Consider the following 27,353-nt stretch of genomic DNA (forward strand, 5'->3'; position numbering starts at 1 on the left):
TCCTTGTGTCAACCCCACCTCCCAACCTCATCACCACCGCCGGCCCAAAGCTTATTCCCCTCCGCCCGAGCCAAATCCCCCCTTCCCCCATGCCGCCGGCCCAAAGCTTATTCCCCTCCACCCGAGCCAAATCCCCCCTTCCCCCATGCCGCCGGCCCACTCTACAACCCCCATTATGATGATTTCCCTCATCATAGTTGCTTTCCTAAGTTAAGCCAAGCCAAGAGGAAAAGAATTCTAATTATTTGAAATTCAAATTTTAAATTTCAAATACTTTCCTTTTTTTGAAATTCTAAGTTAGGAAAGTGATTAAACCTAGATCTAATTTGAATTTCAAATTAGAGTGGATATCATAATTCCTTTCCTAAATCACATAGCTTGTTTTGGAAGCTCATAATTTCCCTCACACGCCGGCCACCCCCTCCACCCCATAGCCGCCGGCCACATATTTCCCTACCACATTTTGATTTCAAATTTCCCATAAATGCTTTCCTAATTTGGCTCCCCTAATTTAGGAATAGAATTAAGTTCAAATTCAAATTTGAATTTCAAACTATTCGTAAATTATCATCCCATAAATTAAGAGAAACCTCCAAATAGTTTAAATCTGAAATTAATTTCAGATTTAAATATTCAATTCCCTTAATTAATTGGGTCCACCTCCTTAATACCCAACCCCTCTCCCTTCCTCTCTCCTTGACCGCCCCCCCAACCTTCCCCTTTTAATTAATTACATCCCATGAATTAAGGATCTAATTAATACAATCCCCTCCCCACTTTCCCTCCCAATTATTCAAATTCAGATTTCAAAGGAATAAAGCCTAATTCCCCATTAAATCTGTAATTAAGTTCAGATTTAATCTACCCCTCTCCCTACCCCTTCAAAGGCTTACGTTTCTTCGCTGACTTGCACTTTAGGAAGATTACAATTTGCTGTCTTGCACTTTTGGAGATTACAGTTTGTTGCCGCCCATAAGACTTTCAGCACCCTACAGCTGTTGTCCTAAGAATTTCTGCAAAGATCAGGGGCTGTCCTGCTGTCCGGATACTTCTGCTTGCTGTCCAGAAAGTTCATGGCTGCTGTCCTGAATATTTCCGACGAGACGAGCTGCTGTCCTGCTCTCCAGGAACCCCTATTTGCTGTCCTGAAAAGTCACAGCTGCTTTTCCAAGATTCCAGCAATTTTTTAGTGCTGATTCGCCATCCGGAAGGCTCTCATTGTTGCCCAGAAGATCCCACACGGCTGTCCACATGCAGGACTTCTTCAAGTTCAGCCACCGGACTCCAGATCTTCTCCCTCGCCCCTCAAATAAGATCAAAGAATTTGACGACGGTGAACTCTTCCCCAAATCTCCTATCTTTCTAGTCGCTCTCAATTATGGTCTAGTTGATTCACATAGATAATGTTAATTCTCATCCGTTATAACCTAGTGAATTAGATAATTGAGTAAGTGGATTCTTATGGTAACTAAACTCATTGTTAGTTTAGGGATCATCATTGAAAACCAATCATGTATGCATCGTTAGATTAAATTGATTGTTTTACGATCTTAACTCCTTTGCATGTGATTTAGCCTAAGCTTGTTTTGCCGCTCGTTATTTTGTCGTTCAAAATCAATGCAAAGATATAATTATTGTGCTCTAAAAATTAAGCGTGCAAACTCATTAAGAAAGTCATCTTCGCATGTACATGTCACATCAATCCCCTTGATCAAAAAGCTAGAAGATGGGAATGTTTCTTTTTCTCAAAGCAACTATTCAATTGAAAATAAGTTATTAGGTAACATTACTTGTATGGTAAATGCAGCTGAACAAAATAGGTAGAGATGCTATTTTGTACGTGGAGTCACTTATTGAATCGATTATGGGTGGATTGGAAGGTCTAATAAATATACTCGACTCTGAAGGTGGATTTGGAGCTTTAGAAATGCAGGTATCTAGTTCTGTTCTCGACTGATATTATTTTAGATAGGATTCTATTCATGATACTGTCTCATCGTACTGAATGTTTCAGCTTATTCCAGAGCAAGCAGCCCTTAGAATGAATTCAATAAAAATCTCTACCAATTCTGCTAAATCACCAAAAGGTTTTTATGGTTTTCCTGTACCAGGGCATGAAAGCCATCCCGAAAGCAGTAATTCAGTCAAAATGTAAGTGACAAACTTTTCATTGTTGTGCTACACTGTATTTTGAATGCAAGTCTTGAGAACCTGTGAAAACCACCATAGCAGTAAATATTTTTATATTCATCCTTTTAACAGGCTGGAAGCTGCCATGCAGAGGCTAACAAGTTTATGTTCTGTTCTAAATGACATGGAGCCTATATGTGTTCTAAACCATGTCTTCGTACTCCGTGAGGTTCTCTTTTCTTTCTATTTACATATGATCATTTCTTTCTAAAAGGATTTTTAGCTCCTTTCTGATTGTTAATGTAAGGCTAAGTTTTCTATTTCTGTTGGGATCACTTTGTAGAAAAGCAGAAAAAAATACTTTGAATTTTATTTCTTAATTTTGTATAAAGTGTGGAAATATGTAGACTTCTCCAAAAATTTTATATTGAAAATAAATCAAAGATATTATTAAAAAAAAGGAAAAAAGTCCCCAAGAGGGGTCAACGGTTAGAAGAGAAAGAGAAGGCATATGGATTGAAATATAAGGGCCATAAGATGATCAGTTTAATAAGTAGAACTCATAATCCGTGTGCTCAAGGATCGTTATCAAGATTGATTGACTTGTTTGTCCTAATATCATTTAACGCTCCCCCTTAAATTGAATTGTATATATCTATCATTTCAAGTTTGTTTATAATATTTTTAAATGTGTTGTTGTAGAGTTCTTTGATAAGAATGTCTACAAGTTGATTTCCTATTGGCATATATGAATGCAAATCAACTCTTTTTTAATTTTCTTTTATGATATGTCTGCTTCCACATACTTGGCATGATTATATTTTGCTGAAATGTGAGCAATGTAAGTGCAAATTTATTTTCACAATATATCTTCCTTGGTTTTTTTAATCTAATTTTTAAATCTTTTAAAATAATTTTGATCCATAGAAGTTCGCAAATTTCTTGGATAATGATTCTAAATTTAGATCTTAAAAAAGTTTTTTCTTGCTCCTCATAACAGATTTTCTCTCAAAAAATGCACAGTATCCAGTTGCAAATCTCTTTTCATTGGTGATCATGCATAGTCTGCATTACTTCATTTGTAAAGTATTATATTTTTTATAGAGAATTTTTTACCAAAATTTAATATAAGTTCTCTGAGAATTCTAGAAGCAGCTTGAAAGTGAAATTCTTTGTGTTTGTGCATGAATTGACTAATGAAATTCACCGAAAATGCGATATCGAGATGGGTGTTAGTTATTTTTTAAAAACTAATCATTGATGTTATTTCAAGTCTACTTTTCCTTCATGTGCGTCCAAATTTTGACCTGGTTCAATTATGGTTTCACAAGGTTTGAAATTAGTCATTTTTATTTATTTCAATAGATCTTTGATATATTTTTGTTGACCCAAAAAGTATTTGAATTAGCCTGACTTGTTCATCTCAAATTTTCATTAAGTTTTTTTTTTTTCTTTTTTTTTTTTCTGATGCTCCTTTTATCTATTATCATCATCTTTGATGATTATATCGTCAACATATACGATAAAAATTGAAATTTTATCATAAATGGAGTATTTTATGAAGAGTTTATGATATTCTTAGCTTTGTCTCTTTCCAGCTTCATTCATGACTTATGTGAATCTGCTAAACAATGCTCCAAAAGATTTTTAAGGTTATACAAAGCCTTTTAATTCGTAAATTTTATTCTTTATGAAAGAACTATTAAATACGACCTTACTTGAATAGGATATGTTCTATAAGATCGTACTGCTACATTTATAGCAATAAGAACTATTAAATTTAGGTGGGGGATCCAAATATACTTCTTTTTCAACATTCCCAAGTAAAAAAACATTCTACTACTGCATAGATCATCTATGACTAGCTGCAAAAGAAATTAAGATATGTATTATATTCATTTTCACAGTAGAAGCAAATGATTCTTGATAATCATATCCATAGGTATTTCTTTTGGCCACCAGTCTCACTTTATATCGTTCTAGGTTCCCATATGCTCTATATTTTATAAAAAAAAAAATCATTTGCATCCTAAAATTGTCTTTCCTTCTTGGTAGTTTAATGATCTAAGTGTCATTTTTTTCATAGTATTGAGAAAGTTACTAAGTTTGTCTTTTTTTTTTTGGATTTGAGCCCTTCTAATTCCACAAGATAGGGCTACCCTTTCTGGTGATATTTATTTCCATAATAGCATTGGGGTTTTTGTTGGGTTTTCAGCATTTTTCTTTGATATATTTCCTTTTTGTTATGATTGCACCTTAGATTGCCTTTACTAGAAAGTTTTTGCCCTGAAGGAAATAGTTTGCATTTGTTAGTCTTTTACCTCAGGGTTTGATGATTGTTATGGCATGTATGTTTAGAAGATCAAAGATCGAAGCGTCAAGTATTACCATCCTTTTTTTTCTTTGACTATTATGCTAGAAAAAAAAATCTTTTTGTGATACTAATGCTTGACCCGGTTAGGAAAGTAGAGGTATTATATGTGACTTATGTTAAGAAAGGTAGAGGTAAACCTAAAAAGTCTTGATTAGAAAATATTAGAAATGATTTTTCTTTATTAGATTTAAATGAGAATTTGACTTTTAACATGACACAATGGAGAAAAAGGATTCATGTAGCAGACCCCACGTAGTGGGACAAAGGCTTGATGTTGTTGTTGTTGTTGTGATAGTAAGTTTTATTTGCATACGATTTGGATTGAACTTGGTTGAAATCATTTTTGAGTCTTGCAAGGAGCTTAAACACCTTTCTCTTCAAGAAATTGCGTGAAAATTATGGTATCTTCACAACATGTTATCATGAGATCTTGATAATAATTCAGCTTAAGTCAATAAATGTTCTTGCATTAGAATGCTCAATGACAAGAAGCTTACATTATTTGGAGGCTAGGAACTGTAATGCATTTGTTGCCTAATCATGTCCCTTTTCTGCATTTCAGTTATATTTTGTCCCTGGCCTCCAAATGGTAAGGACCATGGCTCCGTCTGCCTCATACCATTTGATATGGGACCTAAATGTGTTATCTGTGCATTTGTTGCTTTTTATTTGGCTTTAACTTTGTCGATAATGTTATATCTAAATTCAAATTTATGGCTGTTTAGTGATTTATTAAAATTGTAGCAGTTACTGATGCCGATACAAACTTTAAAACTGTGTATTAAATATTTGAGCTATTTAATATTCTTCATATATCATTGATTTTTTTGCGATTTTTTATCAATTTTGTAGTAGTTTATTAAGAAATTATTTTTTCTTTCATCTATGAGTATAGAAATTCTAACTCATGTAAGACAATTTATTGCATGAATAAAATTCTTACAGTGGATATGGAGACTTTTCTTGTTCATCTTTTTTCGGGATTTTGATTTTTAAGTGAGCTAAAACCTTTTTCAAAAATATAATATTTTTTTCATTTTCAACTATGAGGCTTTTTTATTTTAAACCTTTCAGCAGTTGCAAGGTTTGCTCCTATAAGGTTATACAACTTTTTGAAGTAACTCTTAGGGGGTGAATTGAGGACATTTTTTTTAGTCTAGAAAATAAGAATTATTTTTGAAAGACAGATTCAATGGAAATGTTTTTCCTTTTAAGTTTCCAATTGAAATTATTTTCTTCTTAATGGCTATTTTAAATTATAATTTGTATATTTCTCTACAGTATATGAGAGATTGTATCCTGGGTAACTTTAGAAGAAGGCTGCTGACAGTTATGAGAACTGATAGTGGCCTACAGAGGCCATCCGTTATGGAATCCCTTATTCGCAGACACATCAGTATTATTCATTTAGCTGAGCAGCACATAAGCATGGATCTTACAGAAGGAATTCGAGAAGTTCTGTTAATAGAAACCTTCACTGGACCAATCTCTAACCTCCACATGTTTGAAAAATCTGCTGATTTGCAAAGTGGATCTGCTATAGAAATGGTCTCCAACTGGTACATGGATAATGTTGTGAAGGATTTGAATGGTGCTTCTGTAATGTTTGTACCTGCCCATAATTGCTTCAAGAGCTCAAAACTTGTTGGTGGATATTTTGCAGACTCGTACACGAATCTTAAGGAACTTAAATCGCTGATTTGCATATTTGGAGGCTATGGATTTGACAGATTAGACATGATGATAAAAGAACATATTTCTGCATTGTTGAATTGTATTGACACAGCCCTTCGGGCAAACCGTGAAGCTCTTGAGGCTATAGCTGGGAGTTTAAATTCTAGTGATCGGATTGAAAGAGATGCACATTTGAGGCAAATCTTGGATATCGAAACACTGGTCAGTTTCTGTGTTCAAGCTGGGCAAGCAATAGCTTTTCGTAGAATTCTTGTAGAGGCTGTAGGAGCAGTTCTTGAGGAGAAAGCCCCTCTCATTTTTTCTTTGTTAAGTGGAACATCTAAGCATTTACCTGACGAAATCCCTGAAAAAGGTGAAATTAGCAGATTGAGAAAGGTATCTCATAGTATTGGTGGTGTAGTTGGGCAAGACATGGAATGGATTTATTCGGTTATGGAAGAAACTGGTGCTGCCTATGATAGTTCTTGGAGTCTGCTTCCATATCTCTGTGCTGCATTTATGTTGTCAACCTTATGGAGTACTACTAGTTTTGATGTGAGCACTGGAGGTTTCAACAACAACATGCATTGTTTGGCAAGGTTGTCTCTCTCTCTCTCTCTCTCTCTCTCTCTCTCTCTCTCTCTCTCTCTCTGATCTGTGACAGTTTTTAATTTAGTTATTGCTTTAATTATTTTCCAAAAAAATCAGTTTCTGGAGCAAGAAATTAGGAGTATAAATGAGTTGAACTAAAGTGAGCTCAATTGTTATTCAGCTCGTGTGTGTGTGTATATATATTAACTTCTATCCAGAAAACCAACTTAATTTATATTTGATATATTTTCTAAAACATGCATAAATCTTACGTGCACAACTTACCCCTTCTCATTGTGGGTTTTTTTTTTTTTTCAGGTGCATCAACGCTATTATTGGAGGCAGTGAATTTATTAGGTTGGAAAGAGCAGAGCTACAAAGGCAGTCTCTTTCTAACGGTCATGCTTCTGAAATGGTAGAACCCGAAAGACTTAGTCGTGCTTCAGTAGAAGCAAGCATAAAATCAGCAATGCAAATCTTTGTTAAATGTTCTGCAACAATTATCCTTCAATCATGGAGTGAGACAAACAGGTATCCTCTTTTTCACCGTCCATTTTCATACAATCTGAATAACTTCATATAAACTATAGGCAATCTATTTTTATTCAAATACCTTTCTATCTTATTTTCCAAACAGATTCTAATATTTTGAACTATAATCTTAAGTCTTGTTATTCGTGCACACAACCTGAGTCCGTAAACTAGGAAATCACCTCAAACTTTTTTGTAATTTGCACAAACAGCTTCATTTGGATATGCGTTCAATTTTACAATTATCCAGCACATCAAAATTTGATTTGTTGGTCCCAGATAGGTGTCAATATTTGACCCGACCCGAAAACCTGACTTGAACCTGACTCAAAATTTCTGGGTAGGGTCAACCCGGATCCGAAATGGGTCGGATTCGGGTTCAACAATTCGACCCGTTTCAAAAATCGAGTCGGCCTCGGTTTGACCCTTTGACCCGAAATTGGCATGAAATTGACCCGAAAACCCGTTTTTGACCCGAAAAGCGGAGATTGACTGATTTTTTTAACCCGAAAAGCACATCAAAATTTTAAATGGCCCCAAGTTATTCGGGTCGTGTCGGTTTTACCCAGACACGAAGTAGGTTGGGTTCGGGTCCGAAAAATTGACCCATTTGAAAAAACGGGTCGGGTTCGGATTGACCCGCATAATGTCGGGTCAGTTTTGGGTTTGATCTGAACCCAACCCGTGACCCGAAATTGACACCCCTAGTCTCAGATACTCTGGTTTGTAAAGACCATGAAAGTTATTGTTTTGTCTTCAGTTAGATTGTATCTTAGGTCATAATAAATTCTCATTTTGTAGAATTTCGGGTGGGATTAAAAAATAAGAGTAGATTAAAAATAAAAACAAATTAATTTGTTTCAAAGAAAAGCTCACAATCATTTTATTTCCTACAGCACAACAACAACACAAACTGACCAAGAACACCACCAAATCATCTCATATTTTTTGGTTTTTTGCATAAACAGCTTAATTTGGATATGTATTTCAGCTATTTCATCATGAAGCGCCAAAAAAAGGATTTATCTTAATCCTATTTCATTGAATTATAATATCCTCTTTATCAAAAGACCATTAGCTTGATTATCAAATTGCCCTATTCTCACGCAGGTCACAACTATTGCCAAAACTGATATTCTTAGACCAGCTCTGCAATCTCTCTCCCTATCTTCCCAGAAGCACCCTTGAGGTTCATGTTCCATATGCCCTTCTGCGTTCCTTATACTCACAGCACTATGGAACCTCACAACAACCCATTCCAACAATGGAAATACCACTTAATTCCCCCAAGCATTCTCCCCTTATTTCTCTTGCCCATTTATCACCTTCTGTTCGACAAAATCGCGGCGATTCGACGCCGAATTCTGCCACTTATGACTCGGGCTACTTCAGCTCATCAATGCAGAGGCAAGACGAGGCAATCGACAAAAAGCAACGGAACACAAGGCGATCAGGACCGTTAGAATACAGCTCGAGCCGGAAGGTGAAGTTCGTCGATGGCTCGAGCTCTACTGGTCAGGGACCAAGCCCAGTTCCTAGATTTGCTGTATCTAGATCTGGTCCTCTGTTGTATAAGTAGAAGCAGCTAATATTTATATTTCTGTTATGTAGTAAGTATTGCAGGAAGGGTCTCAGTAGGAATGCAAGCTAGAGTTTGTGCCCAGATTTGGAAAAAAATTTCATCAAACCTTACAATGATTCAAATTTAGTTAATTGAGATTATATAGTATATATAATTAATTAACTAGTTACCATTTATATTGCATTTATTTTAAAACAATCCAAAATTTTAGATGAGATTCAGCCTTATTTAGACTTTGTCTACGGAGATATTTCTTTTCCTCTCAGTGGCAATTTTCTTAATTGAGATTGACCATAGCATCTGACGTCCCTCAAACCCGCCAGAAATTATTTTGTGTGGCGATGGGACGAAAAATTCTGTCTGGAAATAAATTAGAATGCATCACGTCAGCGGTTCCGAGTCGCGGTACTGAGCACAAGGTTGATGTGACGCATTTTGGTTGGTCTCCGGACGACGTTCGGCGTCCGCACAGAATAATTAATCCAAATCCACACGCAATCTATTCTGAGAGATTGACATGCTTATTACTGGAAGCACTAAATCTGAAAATTTGATTTGAGGTTCTTGAAATGAATATTTGCACGTGTTCATCTAAGGGGTGTGTGCAAGTCAAGTCAGCTTGAAAGCGAGTTTATCGAGCCACGAGCTTGAGCTCGTGTATTAAACAAGCTCGACAAGTCTTGGCTCATATTAGATATTTGTTCAATTTTGTTAAAAAAAACTACAGTATCTTTATAAAAGCTGCAGTATTTTTGAGCTTAGGTATGACTTGAGTTTGGCTCGATTTGTTTACATCATAATGTTCATTTTAGTATATTGGTTGTGAGCTTTAATTATTAATCAAGATATTTTAAGTTCTAAGTTTATCTGTACGATGCGTCTATAAGTTTACCTTTATAGCTTAAATGTCACCCCAAAAAAAAAAATTTTGCATGTGTAAAAATTAAAAATATTTAAAATTTGGATGTTATGTTTTTTGTTTATTATTTTGCAATTTAATTCGCTATTCAGTTAACAACACAGTCATGTTTTGAGAAGAACAGAATTTCATGAATCATCGCTATGATAAAAAAAGGGCATGATTGTAATTTTGAGTAACGAACACAAAATCATTAAGTAAATTTATAATACTCAAATTTTTCGTTAAAAAAATTCTCAATTTTATTTATGGAGGGATTTATATAAATATCTCATAATTTTTATGTACTTATATATTAAGTGTTTAATTTATATATTTATTAAATAAAATTTAAATGTTTATATAATGATAAAAATATATAAATTTGTATTTTTGAAATTAAAAATATCATTTCTTGTTAGATGTCAAAATACAATATAAATAAATAAAACTTTTGTGCTGGATAAATAAATACGTAAAAACTATACTGTTTATACATAAATCTCCCTATACCATATTCATAAATATCGAAACATTGTTCATAGCATTAATCATAAGTTTACAAAACTAACGCATAAAATTCAGTAATTTATTTAGTAGCTAAAAAATTAATGCTGCTTGCATTCTTTAGTAAAAGTGTAAAACACAAAGCATGGCTCCAAACCACCCACACTAATTGAACCGCTACAACAAATAATAATTTAATAAAATAGTTTTTATAATACTCCAAATAATTTTCAAAAATTCTATAATTTCAACAATAATTTCACAAATAATTTTATTGAAGTTGCAACCCTCTAAAACAATCAAATTTACATTTAAAAAAATTAATTGGTTTTCAGCATATGCTTCAATCATAAACAAAATTGAATTAAGAGGTTCCGGAGGTGAATTAGGTGCAACCACATTAGCAGTACCGAGCTGCGGTACCAAATAAAGAAATGATGTGGCGTATTCTGGTTAATCTCAAGACGGAGTTCGGTGTCCGCACAGAATAATTTTTCATAAATTACACAATACGAATACTTCTATCATAAGACTTCACCTGATCAAAAGCATTTTCTTCAATGAGAGCCCTGCCCTGCACAAAGTATAACCAATTTCCTTTCTGCATATTATCTGCTTGGCTCAGATTGTTAAGCATACCCACACAGGTCTTCAATTCCATCAGTTTTCCAAGATAGCCAATCTCACTTATCCTCCTTAAACTTAGGTCATCAAAAGAATCTTAAAATCCTTAAGTGGTCTCTTCTGCAACAATGCCCTGGTTTTCATTCACCTCAACTTCAAGCTTCATCTCTAGAAGCATCTGCTGTTCTTCATCCTCGACCGCCGACTCGGTCTGAACCGACACTGCCTTCGGCTTTGATGTGGATTGCTGGTAGAGGACTCCACCAAACATGCAAATAAGCAGCCCAATGGTTCCAATCAGTGTTGAATGTTTGTCCCAAATCACCAAATTTATGATTACAGTCAGAAGCTTGTTAACTATACCAAGCACTGTAAAACCTGTAGCAGAGATGGCCCTTCGGCAAGAGAACCCAAAGAAAGAAATGGCCAAACCAAACAAACAAGAGAGCCCCACTGGCAAGACCACACTGAAGGAATGCCAGTCCGATTCATCCACAATATCATGCCTTATCTTCTTCAGCTCTCCCATAACAAGCAGCTCAACGGGAAACAGTAAGAGGGCCTCCAGATTGTTGTAGAGCACCAGGCCCCAAGTGTTCAGACCAATTGTCATCACTACATGCTTGATGTAAACAAAATCAATCGACATACTTACGACGTAAGCAACGGCCCAACTGTAAGCTGTCAAGTTGAATTGATAGTCAGTAAGGACATATATCAGACTTCCAGCAAAGATGGTGGCAAGTGAAAGCCAGGTTGAGAGAGAAGGCCATGGCTGCATTAAGAAGAGTGCTTCTCCTACTGCTACAAACATGGGGACGACAGATCGAAACACTATGAACGTGTCGACATTGGCGTGGAGAAGGAGCTCGCTGTTGGTAAAGAGTGAGAGATAGAAAATCAGGGCAGCAGGTAAGAATTTCCACATTGTTATGAGATCAAGTCTGTCATAATCTAGGAGCTTTAGATAACCACAAATTAGGACTCCAAGTGTACTGGTGAGATACTGTAAGGCAGTCAAGGCACCAGGGTAGGGGAACTTCATGAGAGCCCATTTGTTGATTATTGATAGAAGGGAGGCAGAGATACAGTAGCCAGCTGCTATTCCATATATTGATGCATGGTGCAGTATATTTGCAAGAGTTTCACTCCAAGATATGTCATTCTTTGATGCTGATGATGAAGAGTTGGCAGCTGAATTTGTATGATTGCTGCTTTTAGTGATCCCATCATCATCAGACATCTATAAAAAAACATTTTGTTAGGACATAGAAATGTACATTAATACTAAGTGTTGCAGAGATGAGGATGCTTAGGTGGATTAGTGGCTTTACACTTAGAGATAGGATACGAAATGAGCATATACGTGAAAAGGCTAGAGTAGCTCCAGTGGAAGATAAGATTAGAGAGAGTCGCCTTAGATGGTTTGGTCACATTAAACGGAGGCCTTCCGATGACCCGGTTAGGAAAGTTGAGGTTTTAGATTTGTCTTATGTTAAGAAAGGTAGAGGTAGACCTAAAAAAACTTAGTTATATTATATTAGAAATGATCTTTCTTTATTAGATTTAAATGAGAATTTGACTTTTAATATGACACAATGACAAAAAAAGATTCATGTAACAGACCCCATGTAGTGGGACAAAGGCTTGATGTTGTTGTTGTGTATAGAAATGTACGTAACTTGATGATTTTAGAGTGAGAAGCGAGAGCTTTTGAAGAAAAAGAACTCTGAGGATATTGGGATAAACGTAAAAAAAGTAACTTTGGTGGGTTTTAATACATAATATGAGTTCATAGGCTTCAATTATTCAGATGAGTTTTCTTTACTCAAAGTGAGACCAAGAATATCATGCACATGTTGCTTATTTGGTGCAGCAGTAAAAGCATGAATGGCATAGAAAAAATACAAAACAAAAGCTGAAAATTCTCTCTCACATAAAACTTATCATATTTTCCTCATTAAATGATATAGCAATATTTTTTTGTGAAAGGCGACAAAATAAAATGCATAAAATAATGATGAAAAGGAGATTGCATGAAGTGTTAATTGCATTACTCATAAGCTTAATTCCTTCATAGTTAACAAAATCCTAAACATTGCCTTTGCTCATAAATATTGATACCAAAAAGCTTATTTTCTATCAAATTCTATTAAAAGTATTGTAAATCAAATACTAAATCAATTTCAACCAGTTTCAATTCAATAACTAAAGGTGAAACTAGGGCAGATTTCCGAGCTTATGCAATTGTACAACGACTGAAACCAAGAAAAATACACGCAAATGAAATGAAGTGTATAGAATCAACAATGTGGAAGGAAATACAGATAGAAAATGTTAAAGTTGGCGAAAAATGGTCAACGTATACGAAAAAATTAGAACTAATTGCAACAATGTAATCATTTATCACATTTCATGCGCATGTTTACAGTTCAACCTCACCACTGATTGCCGCTTCGGCCCCTATCGTGTCTTCAACTCTCTGATCTGCAACAGTCAGGCACAAGTAGAAGGCGAACTCCCTTGAGTCAGGATTTGAGCAGTATTTTACCTATATCCTGCCAAGCTGCAAAAATGACAACTTTAGGGGCTGTTTCGTATCGGCTTTACAGCGGGATTTAATTCGAATTTACGCTAAATCCAGGCGCGGGTTAAATCCCGGCGATGGGTAAATCCCGGATTTAAGGATTTACGGCTTAAATCCCGGATTTACTAAATCCCTTGGTTCGGCGGATTTATGGGATTTGGCCGAAGAAGCGCGCGAAAGGTAGAAAGTTACCTTCACAGCCAGCGAGCTCCCGTTGTTGCTTCCGATCAAAATGTCGTAACTTCCGATCCGACAGGAAGGTAAAGCCGTCGAAGGACCGAAGTCGAACAGCCACGAAGGAGCCGAATAAGCGATGCGTGCAATCTCTACACCTCTGCGAAGCAACGACGCCGAACAGCAATGACGAAAAGAGAAGCTGAAAGGGAAACCTAGACGCCTCTAAATTATAATTATTAACTAATTAATATAATTTAAAATATTTTAATAATTAAGTAAATTAATTAAATAATTAATAGTTTAATTAGTGCATAACTTAATTATCTAATTCAACTTAATTGAATGATTAGTGATATAATTAGTAATTAAATATTAATATAATTATCTTAATTAATATAACTTAAATATATACTTTTAAATGTATAATTAACAGTGTAACTTGTACTTAATTTAATAACAACATGAAATTTTTTAATTATAAATTTATTTTTTAATTTATAATTAATTTATAGCGTAAGAAGAGAACCATCTGGCTAATAGTTAATATTTAGATATTTATTTAAATTTTAAAGGTTAAATCTGATTTAATAATTTTCATTCATAATTAATTAATTATAATATTAATATTTAATAATTTAATTATAATATTAAGGAAATTTAATCATGTAAATTAAATACAAATAAATTAATCTTAAATGTTAATATTAATCAATTACAAATATGAACAAATAATTTCGTATTATTAAAATTTTATTTGATTTAAACATATTTAAGTAGCAAAATAGTCCATCAAAATTTAAATGAATTTAATTTCTATTGCCTTAAATAATTTTTAGGATTTAGTTGTCTCATAATTTAATAAAATTAAATTTACATAATTTATTAAATCTTATTTGAATTAAACCCTACTTGCAACCAAACACCCTCATAAAATTATATTCTCAATATAACTTCAAATAATTCATATAAAGTAATATATACAATCATTTATTTAAAATTATAAAGTCTCTCACATTATTTTGGATTCTTTCGGTCTATTAAAATTTTGAATTGACTAAAATTTTAATAGCAAATATCATTAATAAAATAAAAAATAATTTAAATTTAATGTTTTAAATTCTCATATTTGATAGATGATGATAGACATTTTATATATTAATAATACAATTTTTATATTTTTTTATACATCATTTAAATATTTAAATCATATCAAAAACATAATTTTTTTTGTATATTTATTTTAATGTGATTGACATATTAAAATATTATAAAAATAAATATATAAAACTATATATTAAATATACAAATACACTTGGGGATAGAGATGTTATGTGCTATTTTGTTCTGAAATTTTTTTCTTCTAATTACATTAACGGCTAATAATTTTAATTTGTTATTATTATCAAAATAATAATAATAATTTTATTATTATTAATTTTAAATCATAAAAAATATATCCTAGACTTCCTCCTCTTTCGGTAGCGCTCTTATCAGGAAATATCTCTAGTTCTTCCTAAACCCAGCAGAAAACCCAGCTAATGGCCGTTGAAAACCGCATAGTGCTTTTCAAAACCTGATTTTGATTCATGGCTTCTTCTCCACTAACCCTTCCGCCCCGCCCAAGTCCATCAATGGAGCTCTCCTCCGCAATCCGCGTTCTCCCAAGCCCTTCCTCTTCTCCAACCTCATATCTTTCATTCTCCTCCTCCATCTCTACTTTTCCCCTGAAATCCCAATTCAAACCCCTCCGATTCTTACCCCCTTCCATCTCAATCCGTGCAGTCTCCGTCGCCGGTGAGCAATCCGGCCCACCACAACAAATCCTAACCCTAACCACCACACCGGCCAACAGCCCCCAGCGCCTCCTCAAAGAGCTAGCCGAGCGCAAGAAGGTCACTTCACCCAAGAAGAAGATCCCTCCCCGAAGATTTATACTCAAGCCTCCCCTTGACGACGCTAAGCTCACACAGAGGTTCCTTAATAGCCCACAGCTTTCCCTCAAGTCCTTTCCTTTGCTGAGCTCCTGCCTCCCACCTTCTCGCCTCAACAATGCCGACAGAACCTGGATTGAAGAGTATCTTCTTGAGGCCAAGCAGGCCCTAGGTTATCCTCTTGAACCTTCGGAGAAGCTTGGGGATGATAACCCAGCCAAGCAATTTGATACCTTGCTGTATTTGGCATTCCAGCATCCGTTTGGTGAGGGTGAGAGAACCAAGGCGAGGCATATTAGGAATGGGCATTCTAGGCTTTGCTTTCTGGGGCAGTATGTGATTGAGCTTGCATTTTCAGAATTCTTCCTGCAAAAGTATCCGCGAGAATCTCCGGGACCAATGAGAGAAAGGGTGTATGCTTTGACTGGGAAGCATGTTATGCCCAAATGGATCAAAGCTGCGAGCTTGCAGAATTTGGTGTTTCCTTATGATGAGATGGATAAGATGATACGCAAGGAAAGGGAACCACCGGTGAAGTAAGTTAATTTGTGTGGTTTAACGTTCATGAAATTCCATTTTGAGTATGGTATCTCATGAATTCTTGCTACTACTTAAACAAGGTTGAAAATGTATATTCTCTTATGGAGTTTAATGGAATAACAGATTGAAATATAATTATTGAAGCTATATGTGATTGCGTAGTTGCATGAGTACTTTTGTACTTTTAAAAGTGGTGTTATTTACATCAAAATATTATTGTTTACGACCAAGGAAAGAAAAATCTATTTATTAAAAATACTAAAGTAATTTAAAGAGAGCTACCACATAGTACAAGTAGCTGTTATGGATTTAAGTTTTGAAGGTAAAGTTGTTTATCAAAGGGGATATATGTCATCGGGTGAAATGTTGGAGATTAAAAGGTAAGAAGATATTATTACTGCAAAATAAATCATTGAGAGGGAATTAAAGCTTGAAAATTGAGCCAAATTTGTTCTCGGATAAAATTAAATAGTTATAATAAGTAGATTGCCATGAAATATGAGGTGAGTTATGGAATTTTTATAATTTAAGAGACTTGATGATAGAATTAGAAATTATAATTGTTTACTAAAAATAGAAATATATTGTAAGAAGTAAATTTTATAGGAAAAAATAATAATTATAAGGGACTTGCAATACTTGCTTAGAGTTACTAAGCAAAGGAAAGGTAAAGCTCTTAATGGTTTATGTTGAAGGATAGTTAATAAGATGAAGAACAAAGATGGATAAAAGAAAATTTCTTTGTTTCCCCCATTCATTGCCTCAAGAATATGTTGATGTATTGGCACTAAGAAGGATATAGAGAGAGAGAAAACTTAATAACTTTATATGACACCTAAACCCTTTGCGCCAATGCACCAAGATTTTGTTTAGGCTGGGTGAGATAGTGCAGCATTGATCTAGATAAAATAGCTTACACGCAAGGAAAAAAACATATAATTTGATCAAATTATATACATTAAGATAAATTAAAGATAATAGGATATTAGCAATGGGTGATGACATCAATGAACAATAATGAATGAAAGAATTATTTGAAATGATAATGACTATTTTAAGTAACTTTTTTTTATTAAAACAAAGCAAAAAGAATGAAAGATCGCATTTTTATCCTAAATGGTAAAGCTTAGTTACCTTTGTTGAAGATACATAAAAATAAAACTTTAGGTCCATAGGAGATGTACATTAATACTTGTGAAGTTGGTAGAGATAATTGTGTAGCTTAATTAAGGATTTTCTGAAATGAAGCTTTCAATCCTGGTTGAATGTTATAATGTTATTGGAAGAAGGAATTTGATGATTGTAATATTTAGAGTGTTGGAGAGAAAGTATTTTGGTTTGTTTATGAATCAAAACTCATCTATTTATAAAACAAAAATGAATACAAGGTTCTGAGGAAAATTCCATATATCATATAAACATATGCCATTATCATATCTCACAAACTTTTCAATTTGGATGTTTTTATATGCGGACACCCTCGCTTAAACTTTTCAACTTGTTATAAGATTGGAAAAATGGAGAGATTCAAGAGCCTTATTAAAGATATCAAGCTATTATTCCTTACTAGCAATATATAAAGTGATGATCTTCTTTGATAAGGCCAATGAAGTGATGGCTAACTTTGATATGTTTGGTTCTTTATGGAAGATAAGATTGCTAGTAATATAAATAGAAGCTTTATTATCATAGTTTAAGATGTAGATTAGATAAGTTGAAAATTAAAATCTTCTGAATGAGTTTTTATTCACATCATTTCACAAGCAAACTGAGCCACAACCCTATAATTTTGCCTCAACACTAGGTTTAGCCATGATTGTTTGTTTCTTACTCTTACTTATAAGAATTACACCAACAAAACACAATATCTAGAAATTAATTTCTATCTTCAACAAACTTGGTGTGATTTGCACATGCTCCAATTCTTTGATGATTATTTCATTTGTAAATTAGTGTTTTTTTTTTTTTTTTTGGGAGATCCTTTGACATATTTCAAAATAATAAGGATAGCCTCTTAATGTTTCTTCAGATTTTGCATGTGTTGATTAGCCACACCAATAACAAAAGATATGTCAAGTCTGGTGACTGTCGGATAGGTGAGTCTATTAAAAGCTAGAAGTTTCTCCAAAGGTTAGTTCATTCTTAGATGTCTACACAATATCCATGGGAGACTCAACACATTTGTATACCATAAGGCTTCAAGAATAATTTCTCTAAGAGAGAGAAACAACTTATTTATTATATGCAAATACAATGCCATGTAATTATTTTTTATACCCCATATCTTTGATAACTTGAAGATATAATTATTTTAGGGGGATTTGCATACATACCACTTTATTTCAAACTATTTAAATATCTAACATTTAAAACTTTAATATTACATGCCTACCACCCATAGAACAAATATGAGTGCATGGAATAAAATATTAAAGCTTATAAGGTAGTATGGGTGGTAAGAATGAAATATATGAGTGATATATTTGATATTAAAATTTTATATGAGTGGTAGGCATGTAATATTAAAGTTTTGGATGTTAGATATGTAAATAGCTTGAAATAAAGTGTTATGTATGTAAATCCCCCTTTAGTGGGGGATTATTAATGCTCCGTGCTCAAATTATCACTCATAGTGAGTAGTCATCAACATAAACAGAAATAGGTGTCATTGTAGCAGAGGAAAAATGCCAAATAAACTAGAATAATCAACAACACTATTTCGCAGTCTTAGATCAACAAAATATTGCAGAGTTTGTCGAATCAAGCATAAGGATGTTGTTTTAATCCATATAACTCTCTTCAAATCTTGTATATTTTGGTTTCTCCCCATGCAATATACTTTGGAGGTTGCTCTTTAGAAACATCTTCAGTGAGGTCCTCATAGAGAAATGCATTGCCAAGCTTGATTTATAGTAACAAAGAGCAGAAGTTGATCATAATTCAACCAAGAAATTGGTGAAATTTTCAAATTAGTTAATATCATCAACTTAAATATATCCTTTCACCATCAATCGAGACTCATAGCAATCAATAGAGCCATTAAGATGAAACTTAATAATGAATACTCGTCAGCAAGAAATGATATTAACCATGGGAGGGAGTGTTACCAAATACTAGGTATGGTGATCAAGAAGAACACCTATTACACTATCTATTGAGTGCTTCCTATTAAAGTTGATCAAAGCCTCATGAGAGTCTTCAAATAAGAGACAGTATAAACAAACAAGGTAATCCAACAAACGGAAGGATATTTATTTGTGTTTGGCCTTATTCCAATCTTCATCACACTTACCATTGTGGTTATGCTGGTCCTACTCATTCATGGAAAATATTGAACATTATTAAAAATATCATCCTTGAAAGATAAGCCACAGAACTTGAATGTTCTCTAGAGCATCCATTATTTACCAAATCCTTCCACAATTTAACGTGCTAAGAAGTGTTGTTCTTTTTTTTAGCTGAGCCGTGGGAGTTAGCGCTTGTTATTTTAGATCTTTTTAAGTTTATAATTGGTGATGATAGAATACAAATGCTATTTCGCATTACGTACAGACTGTTTTCGGTATCTTAACAATTTATTTTCACCTGCTTTCTGGTCAGATCTGTATTTTGGGCATTGTTTGGAGCAATTTATCTCTGCTTTGGCATGCCTGAAGTTTATCGCGTTCTCTTCGAAGCATTTGGAATGGATCCAGAGGATGAGAACTGCCAACCTAAATTGAGACGACAACTAGAAGATGTAGATTATGTTTCAGTTGAATTTGAAGGTCGTCAACTTGGTTGGCAAGAGGTTGCTGCATACAGGGTATGATAAATAACAACTTTTTCTTTTCTTCTATTCACATACTTGGTTTTTGTTTGTGCTTCTTGGAGTTTTCTGTTTCTCCTTCTATTTCTACTTGCTGTGTTCTTAAGAGTTATTGATTAGCTTAACGGAACTTTGCTTCCTTTCCAGCCTCCAGAAGATGCACTTTTTGCTCATCCAAGGCTTTTTAGGGCATGTGTCCCGCCCGGAATGCATCGATTCCGAGGAAACATTTGGGATTTTGATTGCAGACCGAAAGTTATGGAAGCACTAGGCTATCCTTTGCAGATGACTGACAGAATTCCTGAGATCACAGAAGCGAGGAACATTGAACTTGGATTAGGCTTGCAGGTAATTGACTTAAGCTTCCTGATTTACTATGATGCTAACATCAGTATGTGCTCATGTGATATGTTTGCAAGCGAACTGAAATTTATGTATTTTCTTGATTTTGTGGTTGTTTAGGTATTTAGGTAAAAGCAAATTAGATAAATAAAAAAGTGAAACAAAATCTAGAACATTTAAGTTTCATTTGGAACAGCTTTCTTACTATTCGAAGTTGGAATTAGACAAGTAGATTAATATTCAAAGTTGTTCATTTCAACGTCGAGTTTTAGATTCTGTTCGAGTTTGTTCAATTATCTGAACAAATGAATGTAAATGAGGTTTGTATGAATGAGTATCAATCTGTTCATCAAGCGTGCTACTTTGCTTGTTAATTATGATCCCTTTTACATTTGATATTTTTGTAGTTGTGCTTCCTGCATCCATCAAAGTACAAGTTCGAGCATCCTCGATTTTGCTTTGAGCGATTGGAATATGTAGGCCAAAAGATTCAGGTAATCCTTCTTGTTCACAACTGCTCTAAATTCCAGAGCCCTTCTTCATCCATTTGATACTTTCAGGATCTTGTAATGGCTGAGAGATTGCTCATGAAGCATCTTGATGCTCCTGGAAGGTGGCTTCAAGAGAAGCATCGGCGGCTCACGATGAACAAGTTCTGTGGCCGGTACCTGAGAGAAAAGCATCTCCACAGCTTCATCATATATAATGAAGCAGTTCAGGACAAGTACGAGCATAATCGCCGGCTCAGAAATCCAACTTCGACTGCCGTTCAGCAGGCGATTCACGGGCTGTCTTACTGTGTCTATGGAAAACCTGATGTCAGGCGTTTGATGTTTGAGGTCTTTGATTTTGAGCAGATTTTGCCTAAACCTGTGTGAAAATCTGGATAAAATGAATGCAGGTTTAGGCTTCTTTTGAGACGGCTTTCTTTTTGTTTCTTAAAGCTGTTTTCTAGTACAAAAAATTTAACTTTTATGCTAGGAAGCTGCTTTAAGAAGCAATAAAAAAACTGCTCCAAACGAAGCCTTAGTCATTCCTTCTGCGGCAGCTGCAGCTGCTTCACCTTTTCTTTGCTGTTTTTGATCTGAGCAGCTTTGTAACTGAGTCACAGACTGAAAGGTCTTCCTTAGCCATTATGGATCTGAGCTTTGGAGAATTGGTATGCATACTTTTCAGAAGTTGCAGGTTGCAGAATGTGACTGTTGAAGCAGAGTTTGTATGAGGGAGTTTTGTATGCAAAGCTGACAAATTCAATGCTGTTAAGAATTTAAGATTAGTTGTAATCTTAAGAAGAATTATTAATTGTTAGAATTGTATTGATTTTCCAATTTGCTTGGGTCATAAGAAAGTTATATGGTGTAAAATGTTATTGGAATTGATAGAAGAATAATCATTAGGAATATCCTTCTAATTCTTCTAATTCTCTTATAAAATTTGAGCTTTACTTATTGAATATATTTTTATTTCCATAAAATTACAGCACCTGCACTTACTTTTTCTTTTATTTCCATAAAATATCAATCAAATATTGGACAACACAAGCATGCCTTCCAACAATTATTTTAGTTACTATGATTCCAGATGCATGAGAGCTAATCATTCAGTGATGAGATTGACAAGTTTGGCAGCACCAAACATAGCTATCATGCAAAATAACAAATAAATAAATAAGGTTTAGAAAGCCTCACTAGAATGAGATTATTACATGTGAAGTCTGGAAATAAAGAATTGTTTGATTTTGTGATTGTGAATAGTAAAAATATTGTGGTGAATAGACTGCGTTTTTACTGTTTATAATTACAAAATCGAACACTTTTCTGCATCTGGACTCCGCACATAATAATCTCTCCACTGGAACAAGTTTGAAGATTCTCCGGACCTTAACCATGATAGCTATGTGTGACTGCACCAAACATAGCTATCATGCAAAAGAACAAGTAAATGAATAAAGTTTAGAAAACCTCACTGGAACAAGTTTGTGAAACTTCTCTAAACCTTAACCTACCAAAAAGCCATCATAAATGAGAGTACCTATGATGCTTAATATCGGTATGAAACCTATCAAAAATGGTATTTTTTGTGTACTTACACCAATCCCCAATTGTTAATCCTCATTAAATTCAACAGAAAGTGGACTCAAATATCACCTAGGCCTCCCATTGTGCAAATTTTAATTACTCATAAGCATTAACAAAAATTATGATAATATAACATTAAGATCATACAATTTGATTATATGCTAATCTCAAACTTAATATAAGATTTCCTAACTTTCCATTGATAAGCAAGCAATCAGATACAAATGATCATCTTTCAATGGTTTCAACTTGAATAGTTGGATTCAAAATTTCTGCTTCACCTGATTTGAAGCAGCTGGATATCCTAATCAGAGATCAACATCGCAAATTCCAGAACTGATGCGTTTTCTTCCATGGAATAATGCAAATCCAAATAAATGGTGTTCTACTCAGGTTTTCAAACTAATATCTCCATCAAGAATAGCATGTCTCATCAAAACGATTTCTTTAACAAGATTCCGATATGTGAATGGCCTGACAGCAGATTTTAGAAACAGCTCAGGAGGTAGCTTTCCTTTCTTCACCTTTCTACTGGCCCATTTAAACTCTTCCCTCTTCCATTCTGCTTTAATTTGCTCCAATTCTGCATCCACATCAATCTGAGTTGATTCATGTCTTTCCTCCTCTTTATTACTTTCCTCCTCCATCTGCTTCTTGTAGTGTGTATCAGATGCCTGGAGCCTCTTTTTCACCAGCTCCTCCATTGCCTGTGAGCTCTTTAGAGCCTTCTCCCATTGTTGATCCCAGTATTCCTGAGTTTCTTCAGGATCAGGATCTTTTACCTCTTCTTCTTCTTCTTCTTCTTTATCCACCACATCCTCACCCACATCAATCACTTCATCATCCCCTCCTGAAGCCTCCATGACATAATCATCATCCTCTTCGTCATCCTCTTCATCATCCTCAATCCATTCAGTAACTTCTCCCTCATTCCCACCACCATCATCATCACTCTCATCGGGAGCATCACAGCCCAATTCAATCTCCTCTAACTTTGCCTTCCATTCTTTAGTGTAAGGGTGAAGCAACTCCACTGGATGGTTTCTCAGCAAGAACTCCAAGCACCGCGATTTTCCTTCATCACTCAACTTCTGATAAGCATTCACCACATCATCCACATAGGCTTTGGGACTAATCTTAACAATCTTACACAGACCACCAAAGTAGGTGCAGTTCTCAACAAAAACCCTACCATTTTCCTCTGTCTTCAACTCGAATTTAAACTCATTCTCTGTGTTCGGATCAAGCAGCGGCCATAGATGCTTAAAAAACTCATCTTGAGGCTCAAAACGGCACTGATAAAGCGGCTTCTTGACGTAAATGATGTCAGGTCTCATCCAAGCGGCACATTGTGTAACATTTGCTCTACTCCTGTTTCCCAACCGACCCATCAAGCTCCATTTATCAACCCGCTCCTTCTTGCTGGCCTCTACAACGACCTCTGAAACCAGAGTCCACTGCTGCCAAGGGAGCTCACTAGCCCTCCATTTAGGATGCCGGACGAAAACCCAGTAATGCCGGAGGCCAACAGAGGGGTTGAGATCTAGGACATGGCGGGAGTATTCATTAGCCATCTCAAACTGTTCGATTTTTTCAAACTCTTCGTGATCGCGAACCTCGCTGATGATGGAGACGCGCTCGTCGGTGAACCGGCCGCGAATTGGGGGGCCGACGACGATGCCGCGCCAGGAGTAAGGGCCGTATCGGCCGTACTTGTACCAGTCATAGGGGTGTCGGAGCATGGGGTGGTCCTTGGACATGAATCGGACGGCGCGGTCGTAGCCGAGACCGATCATCTCGAGTTCATCCTCAGTGAAGGAATCCGCTTGCTCGGCAGCAGCGCGGGAGCGGCGGTAGAAGCGGTTTTCAGAGCTTCGGCGGGAGCGGCGGCGGGCGTTCTCCTTGGCGGCGCGGCGGAGCTCACCGCTGCCCTCGATACGTCCTGGAGAGGGGCCTCCGGGCTTCTTCTTGCTTCGGCCGGCGGAAACGGCGGTGGAGGAGGAGGAGGATTGGTTTGGGAGGGGGATGGGGTAGTGGTGGATCAGCGGGTAGGGTAGTGATTTGAGATGAGAGGAGAAGACGAAGGGGAGTTTTGGGCTTAGGTTTACGTGTAGGGTTAGGGGTTGGGGATGGAGGGAGCAGAGGAGCTTGTGCAGGCCGCTCCATTTGGATTGAGAAGGCGAAAGAGAGGGGCTTTGGGGAGGTTTTTGGGTGGAGAAGTGGAGAACAGAATACATCCTCAGGGATAGGGAAATTGGATCATGGAACTATTTCGTTATATATATATAAAGAAAAAAAGAAATTTAATGATAGAGATATAAAGTGTGTGAGAGAGAAAAATTTATTACATGCAATGTCAATCAAAAACCATCATGTTACTCAGTGCATAGTGCATTATGACATGGTAGTTCATGATTAGCCTTTGGACGCATTCAACATCTTCAGATAATGTAAGAGAGAGAGAAATTGTGTCTTTGATTATTTCTTTTATGGAGGTAAAATGTTATATTGCTCGATATATAATTCAAAGTCACATGAAGATAAATAAAGAGGATAATATGAGAGAATGATATCCTTATGTATTACACATGGTCGTTTTTATGTCAATTAGGCATGCTAAATTATAAGATTTTTTGTGCTGTGAATTATTAAAAGAAAAATTCTAATAACCTTTTTTTAGGTTTCTTGGATTAGAATGATATTGCTAACTGGTTTGTTTATTATCTTATATGTAGAATAATGGTGAGACCCATTATATCTCAAATTGGGATCTTATAATACAATTGAGAAGAGAGAGAGTCAGAGAGAGAGAGAGAGAGTATGAGAGTAAATAATGTTTGGAAGGATCAAAATCAGGATTATACCTGTAGCAAGAACAAGAAAAACAGAAAAAAAATTCGGACAGATTTTTTTCTTCACACAAACTTTTCATTTCTCTATTTTCCAAAGGAAAAACTGTTGTTTTTAAAAAAACATAACATTGAGAGAAAAGAGATTTTCGGTACATTGCAAAACCAAATAACTGCTGCACAGTTATATCTCTATAACTTACGCCACACAAATTCAAAAACAAAACTAAATAATAACTGCTATACAGTTATTTTTCTAAACAAACACCTAAACAAATGATTAACATAAAATGACAAAGATTAGACTTAACATTGCCTCCCCTAATCTTGTCATTCAAACTTGCAGCTTTTTAGACCAATATTTTTTATCATCTCTATAAACTTCACTCTTCCCAAAGACTTGGTAAATATATCAGCCAACTGCTCTTCTGTTCTGATATACTCCACTTCAATCTGTTTCTTCTCAATATAACTTCTGATGAAATGATAGCGAGTATCAATATGCTTAGACCTTCCATGGTACACCGGATTCTTGCTCATAGCAATCGCAGATTTGTTATCTACCATCAACTTCACTGTCTTCTCTGCTTCCCCTTTCAATTCACTTAGTAAGCGACTAAGTCATATTCCTTGGCAAGCTGCAATAGTGATAGCTACATATTCTGCTTCACAAGATGATAAATCCACTATCTTTTGTTTCTGTGAAGCCCAACTAATCACATGTGGACCCCAAAAGTAGAAGGAGGATGCTTGCGCATACTAGTTTTTGGTATAGGTATAGTTTCTATTTTGCTTTATGCCTTAAATCTTCACCTGTTGTTGTTGTTCTTCTAATTTTGTTACATCCCATTTGAGCCCTATGTGTCTCTATATCCAGCAGGTAGACTCAGTCCATTCCATGTTTGATTTTCGGAATATGCAGTCTATATCGTTTTCCTTCATCCATTGCCTTCTTCCACACATCTTCTTTAATTGCATCATATAAACATTGGTTCTTCTACAGCTGTCAAACATACACCAACCTCCTCTTCAACTTCAGTAGTTTCATCATAGATATCTTGCACCGTCTATATCTATGGGTTCTATGAACTACTATCTAAATTTGGTGATATTTCTCTAGTAACAGGAGGTTCAGAGGTCACATACCTTGAAGGACTATAGTAGATATACAAGGAGTTGTTGCTTCTTGCTCTTCAATTGTAAAGATGAGTGTGCTCTCCTTCTACCTGAAAGTCACATAACTGGCCTTGTTTTCCTGTCATATGCTGTTAGGTTTTGTCATCCATTTCCACTCGTTTTTCTTCATCAAAAATTATATCCCTGCTGATATGAATCTTCTTCCCTCAATTTGGATCATAAAGTCTATAAGCCTTAGTGCTGGCTCAATCCAAACACACCATAGGATGACTTCTATCTTCAAGCTTCTTTGATGTGTGGTCCTGCTGCTTTCACATAAGCTATACAACCAAAGTCCTGAATACTGCACATTTGGCTTGCACTTCATCCATGCTTCATAGGGAGTCATACTGAACACAATGATTGATGCTCTATTCAAGATATGGACTGAGCGTCTTTCACAGCTTCACCCCGTCAAAATTATGCAAGGTACACTTTTTAACTGCTCGAGTAAGCATCTAGCCATAGACTAGATCAGTTTGTTTCTCCTCTCTACAACACCATTTTGGGCTGTGGTGTGTAGGGTGCAGTAAAGAACCTCGTTTATGCATTTCTTCACAAAGCTTTTTTTAAAGTTCAAAAGTGAAAACGTCTCCTCCTCTATCAGTCCTCAAGCTTATATCTTCATCTCCAGCATTCAATTCTCCACCATGATTTTGAATTTTGAAAAATAGAATATGCTTCACTCTTTGATTTTAATAAATACACGCCACATGTACTACTAAAATCAATCTACTAACAATAAAAATACGAACACTTGGAGTTGTAGGGGTGATTGGCGGCACATATGGTCTCCATTTGCAAGTAACTTAAGAAGGCTTGCTTCAGCTCTGAATCTTGGTTTTCTCTGGAAATGGAAGTCTATGTTGCTTGCTCGACTGCACAGCCATCCACAAATCTGCACAGGATGACATTTCAGGAATGCCATGGAACTAGCTTTCCTCTCTCATCTTA

At 35.4% G+C, this 27,353-nt stretch overlaps 4 protein-coding genes across 4 annotated transcripts in view; 2 read left to right on the forward strand and 2 right to left on the reverse strand.

The window, feature by feature from the left end:
- LOC110112681 (probable protein NAP1) overlaps positions 1-9,077 on the forward strand; it is a 33,425-nt gene extending 24,348 nt beyond the window's left edge. Inside the window, exons 11-16 of the mRNA XM_020844985.2 lie at positions 1,808-1,933; positions 2,015-2,151; positions 2,263-2,359; positions 5,786-6,777; positions 7,088-7,300; positions 8,411-9,077. Coding sequence (XP_020700644.1) covers positions 1,808-1,933; positions 2,015-2,151; positions 2,263-2,359; positions 5,786-6,777; positions 7,088-7,300; positions 8,411-8,879 — 2,034 coding nt within the window. The 3' untranslated portion in view covers positions 8,880-9,077. The remainder of the gene's footprint in view (positions 1-1,807; positions 1,934-2,014; positions 2,152-2,262; positions 2,360-5,785; positions 6,778-7,087; positions 7,301-8,410) is intronic.
- A 1,719-nt stretch (positions 9,078-10,796) lies between these two features.
- LOC110112676 (GDP-mannose transporter GONST3) lies at positions 10,797-13,881 on the reverse strand. Its single transcript, XM_020844977.2, has 3 exons — positions 13,691-13,881; positions 13,354-13,477; positions 10,797-12,154 (listed from the first exon to the last, which is right to left on the reverse strand). The coding sequence occupies exon 3, from the start codon at positions 12,152-12,154 to the stop codon at positions 11,018-11,020; it is 1,137 nt and encodes a 378-aa protein (XP_020700636.1). The 5' UTR covers positions 13,354-13,477; positions 13,691-13,881; the 3' UTR covers positions 10,797-11,017.
- A 1,257-nt stretch (positions 13,882-15,138) lies between these two features.
- Positions 15,139-21,553, forward strand: LOC110112709 (ribonuclease III domain-containing protein RNC1, chloroplastic). The gene is made up of 5 exons (XM_020845022.2): positions 15,139-16,142; positions 19,747-19,951; positions 20,102-20,302; positions 20,704-20,790; positions 20,857-21,553. Exons 1-5 carry the CDS (start codon positions 15,262-15,264, stop codon positions 21,172-21,174), a joined length of 1,692 nt encoding a protein of 563 aa, XP_020700681.1. The 5' UTR covers positions 15,139-15,261; the 3' UTR covers positions 21,175-21,553.
- A 930-nt stretch (positions 21,554-22,483) lies between these two features.
- LOC110112712 lies at positions 22,484-24,628 on the reverse strand. Its single transcript, XM_020845025.2, has one exon. The coding sequence runs from the start codon at positions 24,609-24,611 to the stop codon at positions 22,764-22,766; it is 1,848 nt and encodes a 615-aa protein (XP_020700684.1). The 5' UTR covers positions 24,612-24,628; the 3' UTR covers positions 22,484-22,763.
- Between the last annotated feature and the right edge of the window lie 2,725 nt (positions 24,629-27,353).

Source organism: Dendrobium catenatum, unplaced genomic scaffold, assembly GCF_001605985.2.
Source record: "Dendrobium catenatum unplaced genomic scaffold, ASM160598v2 fragScaff_scaffold_627, whole genome shotgun sequence".
NCBI classification, from domain to species: domain Eukaryota; kingdom Viridiplantae; phylum Streptophyta; class Magnoliopsida; order Asparagales; family Orchidaceae; genus Dendrobium; species Dendrobium catenatum.

Bases quoted from the DNA above. Each gene is read 5' to 3' on its own strand.
- LOC110112712 (XM_020845025.2), bottom strand. From the start codon at position 24,611: ATGTATTCTGTTCTCCACTTCTCCACCCAAAAACCTCCCCAAAGCCCC.
- LOC110112709 (XM_020845022.2), top strand. From the start codon at position 15,262: ATGGCTTCTTCTCCACTAACCCTTCCGCCCCGCCCAAGTCCATCAATG. The intron at 16,143-19,746 runs GTAAGTTAATTT...CTTTCTGGTCAG, and splicing joins GAAAGGGAACCACCGGTGAA to ATCTGTATTTTGGGCATTGT. The intron at 20,303-20,703 runs GTAATTGACTTA...ATATTTTTGTAG, and splicing joins AACTTGGATTAGGCTTGCAG to TTGTGCTTCCTGCATCCATC.
- LOC110112676 (XM_020844977.2), bottom strand. From the start codon at position 12,154: ATGTCTGATGATGATGGGATCACTAAAAGCAGCAATCATACAAATTCA.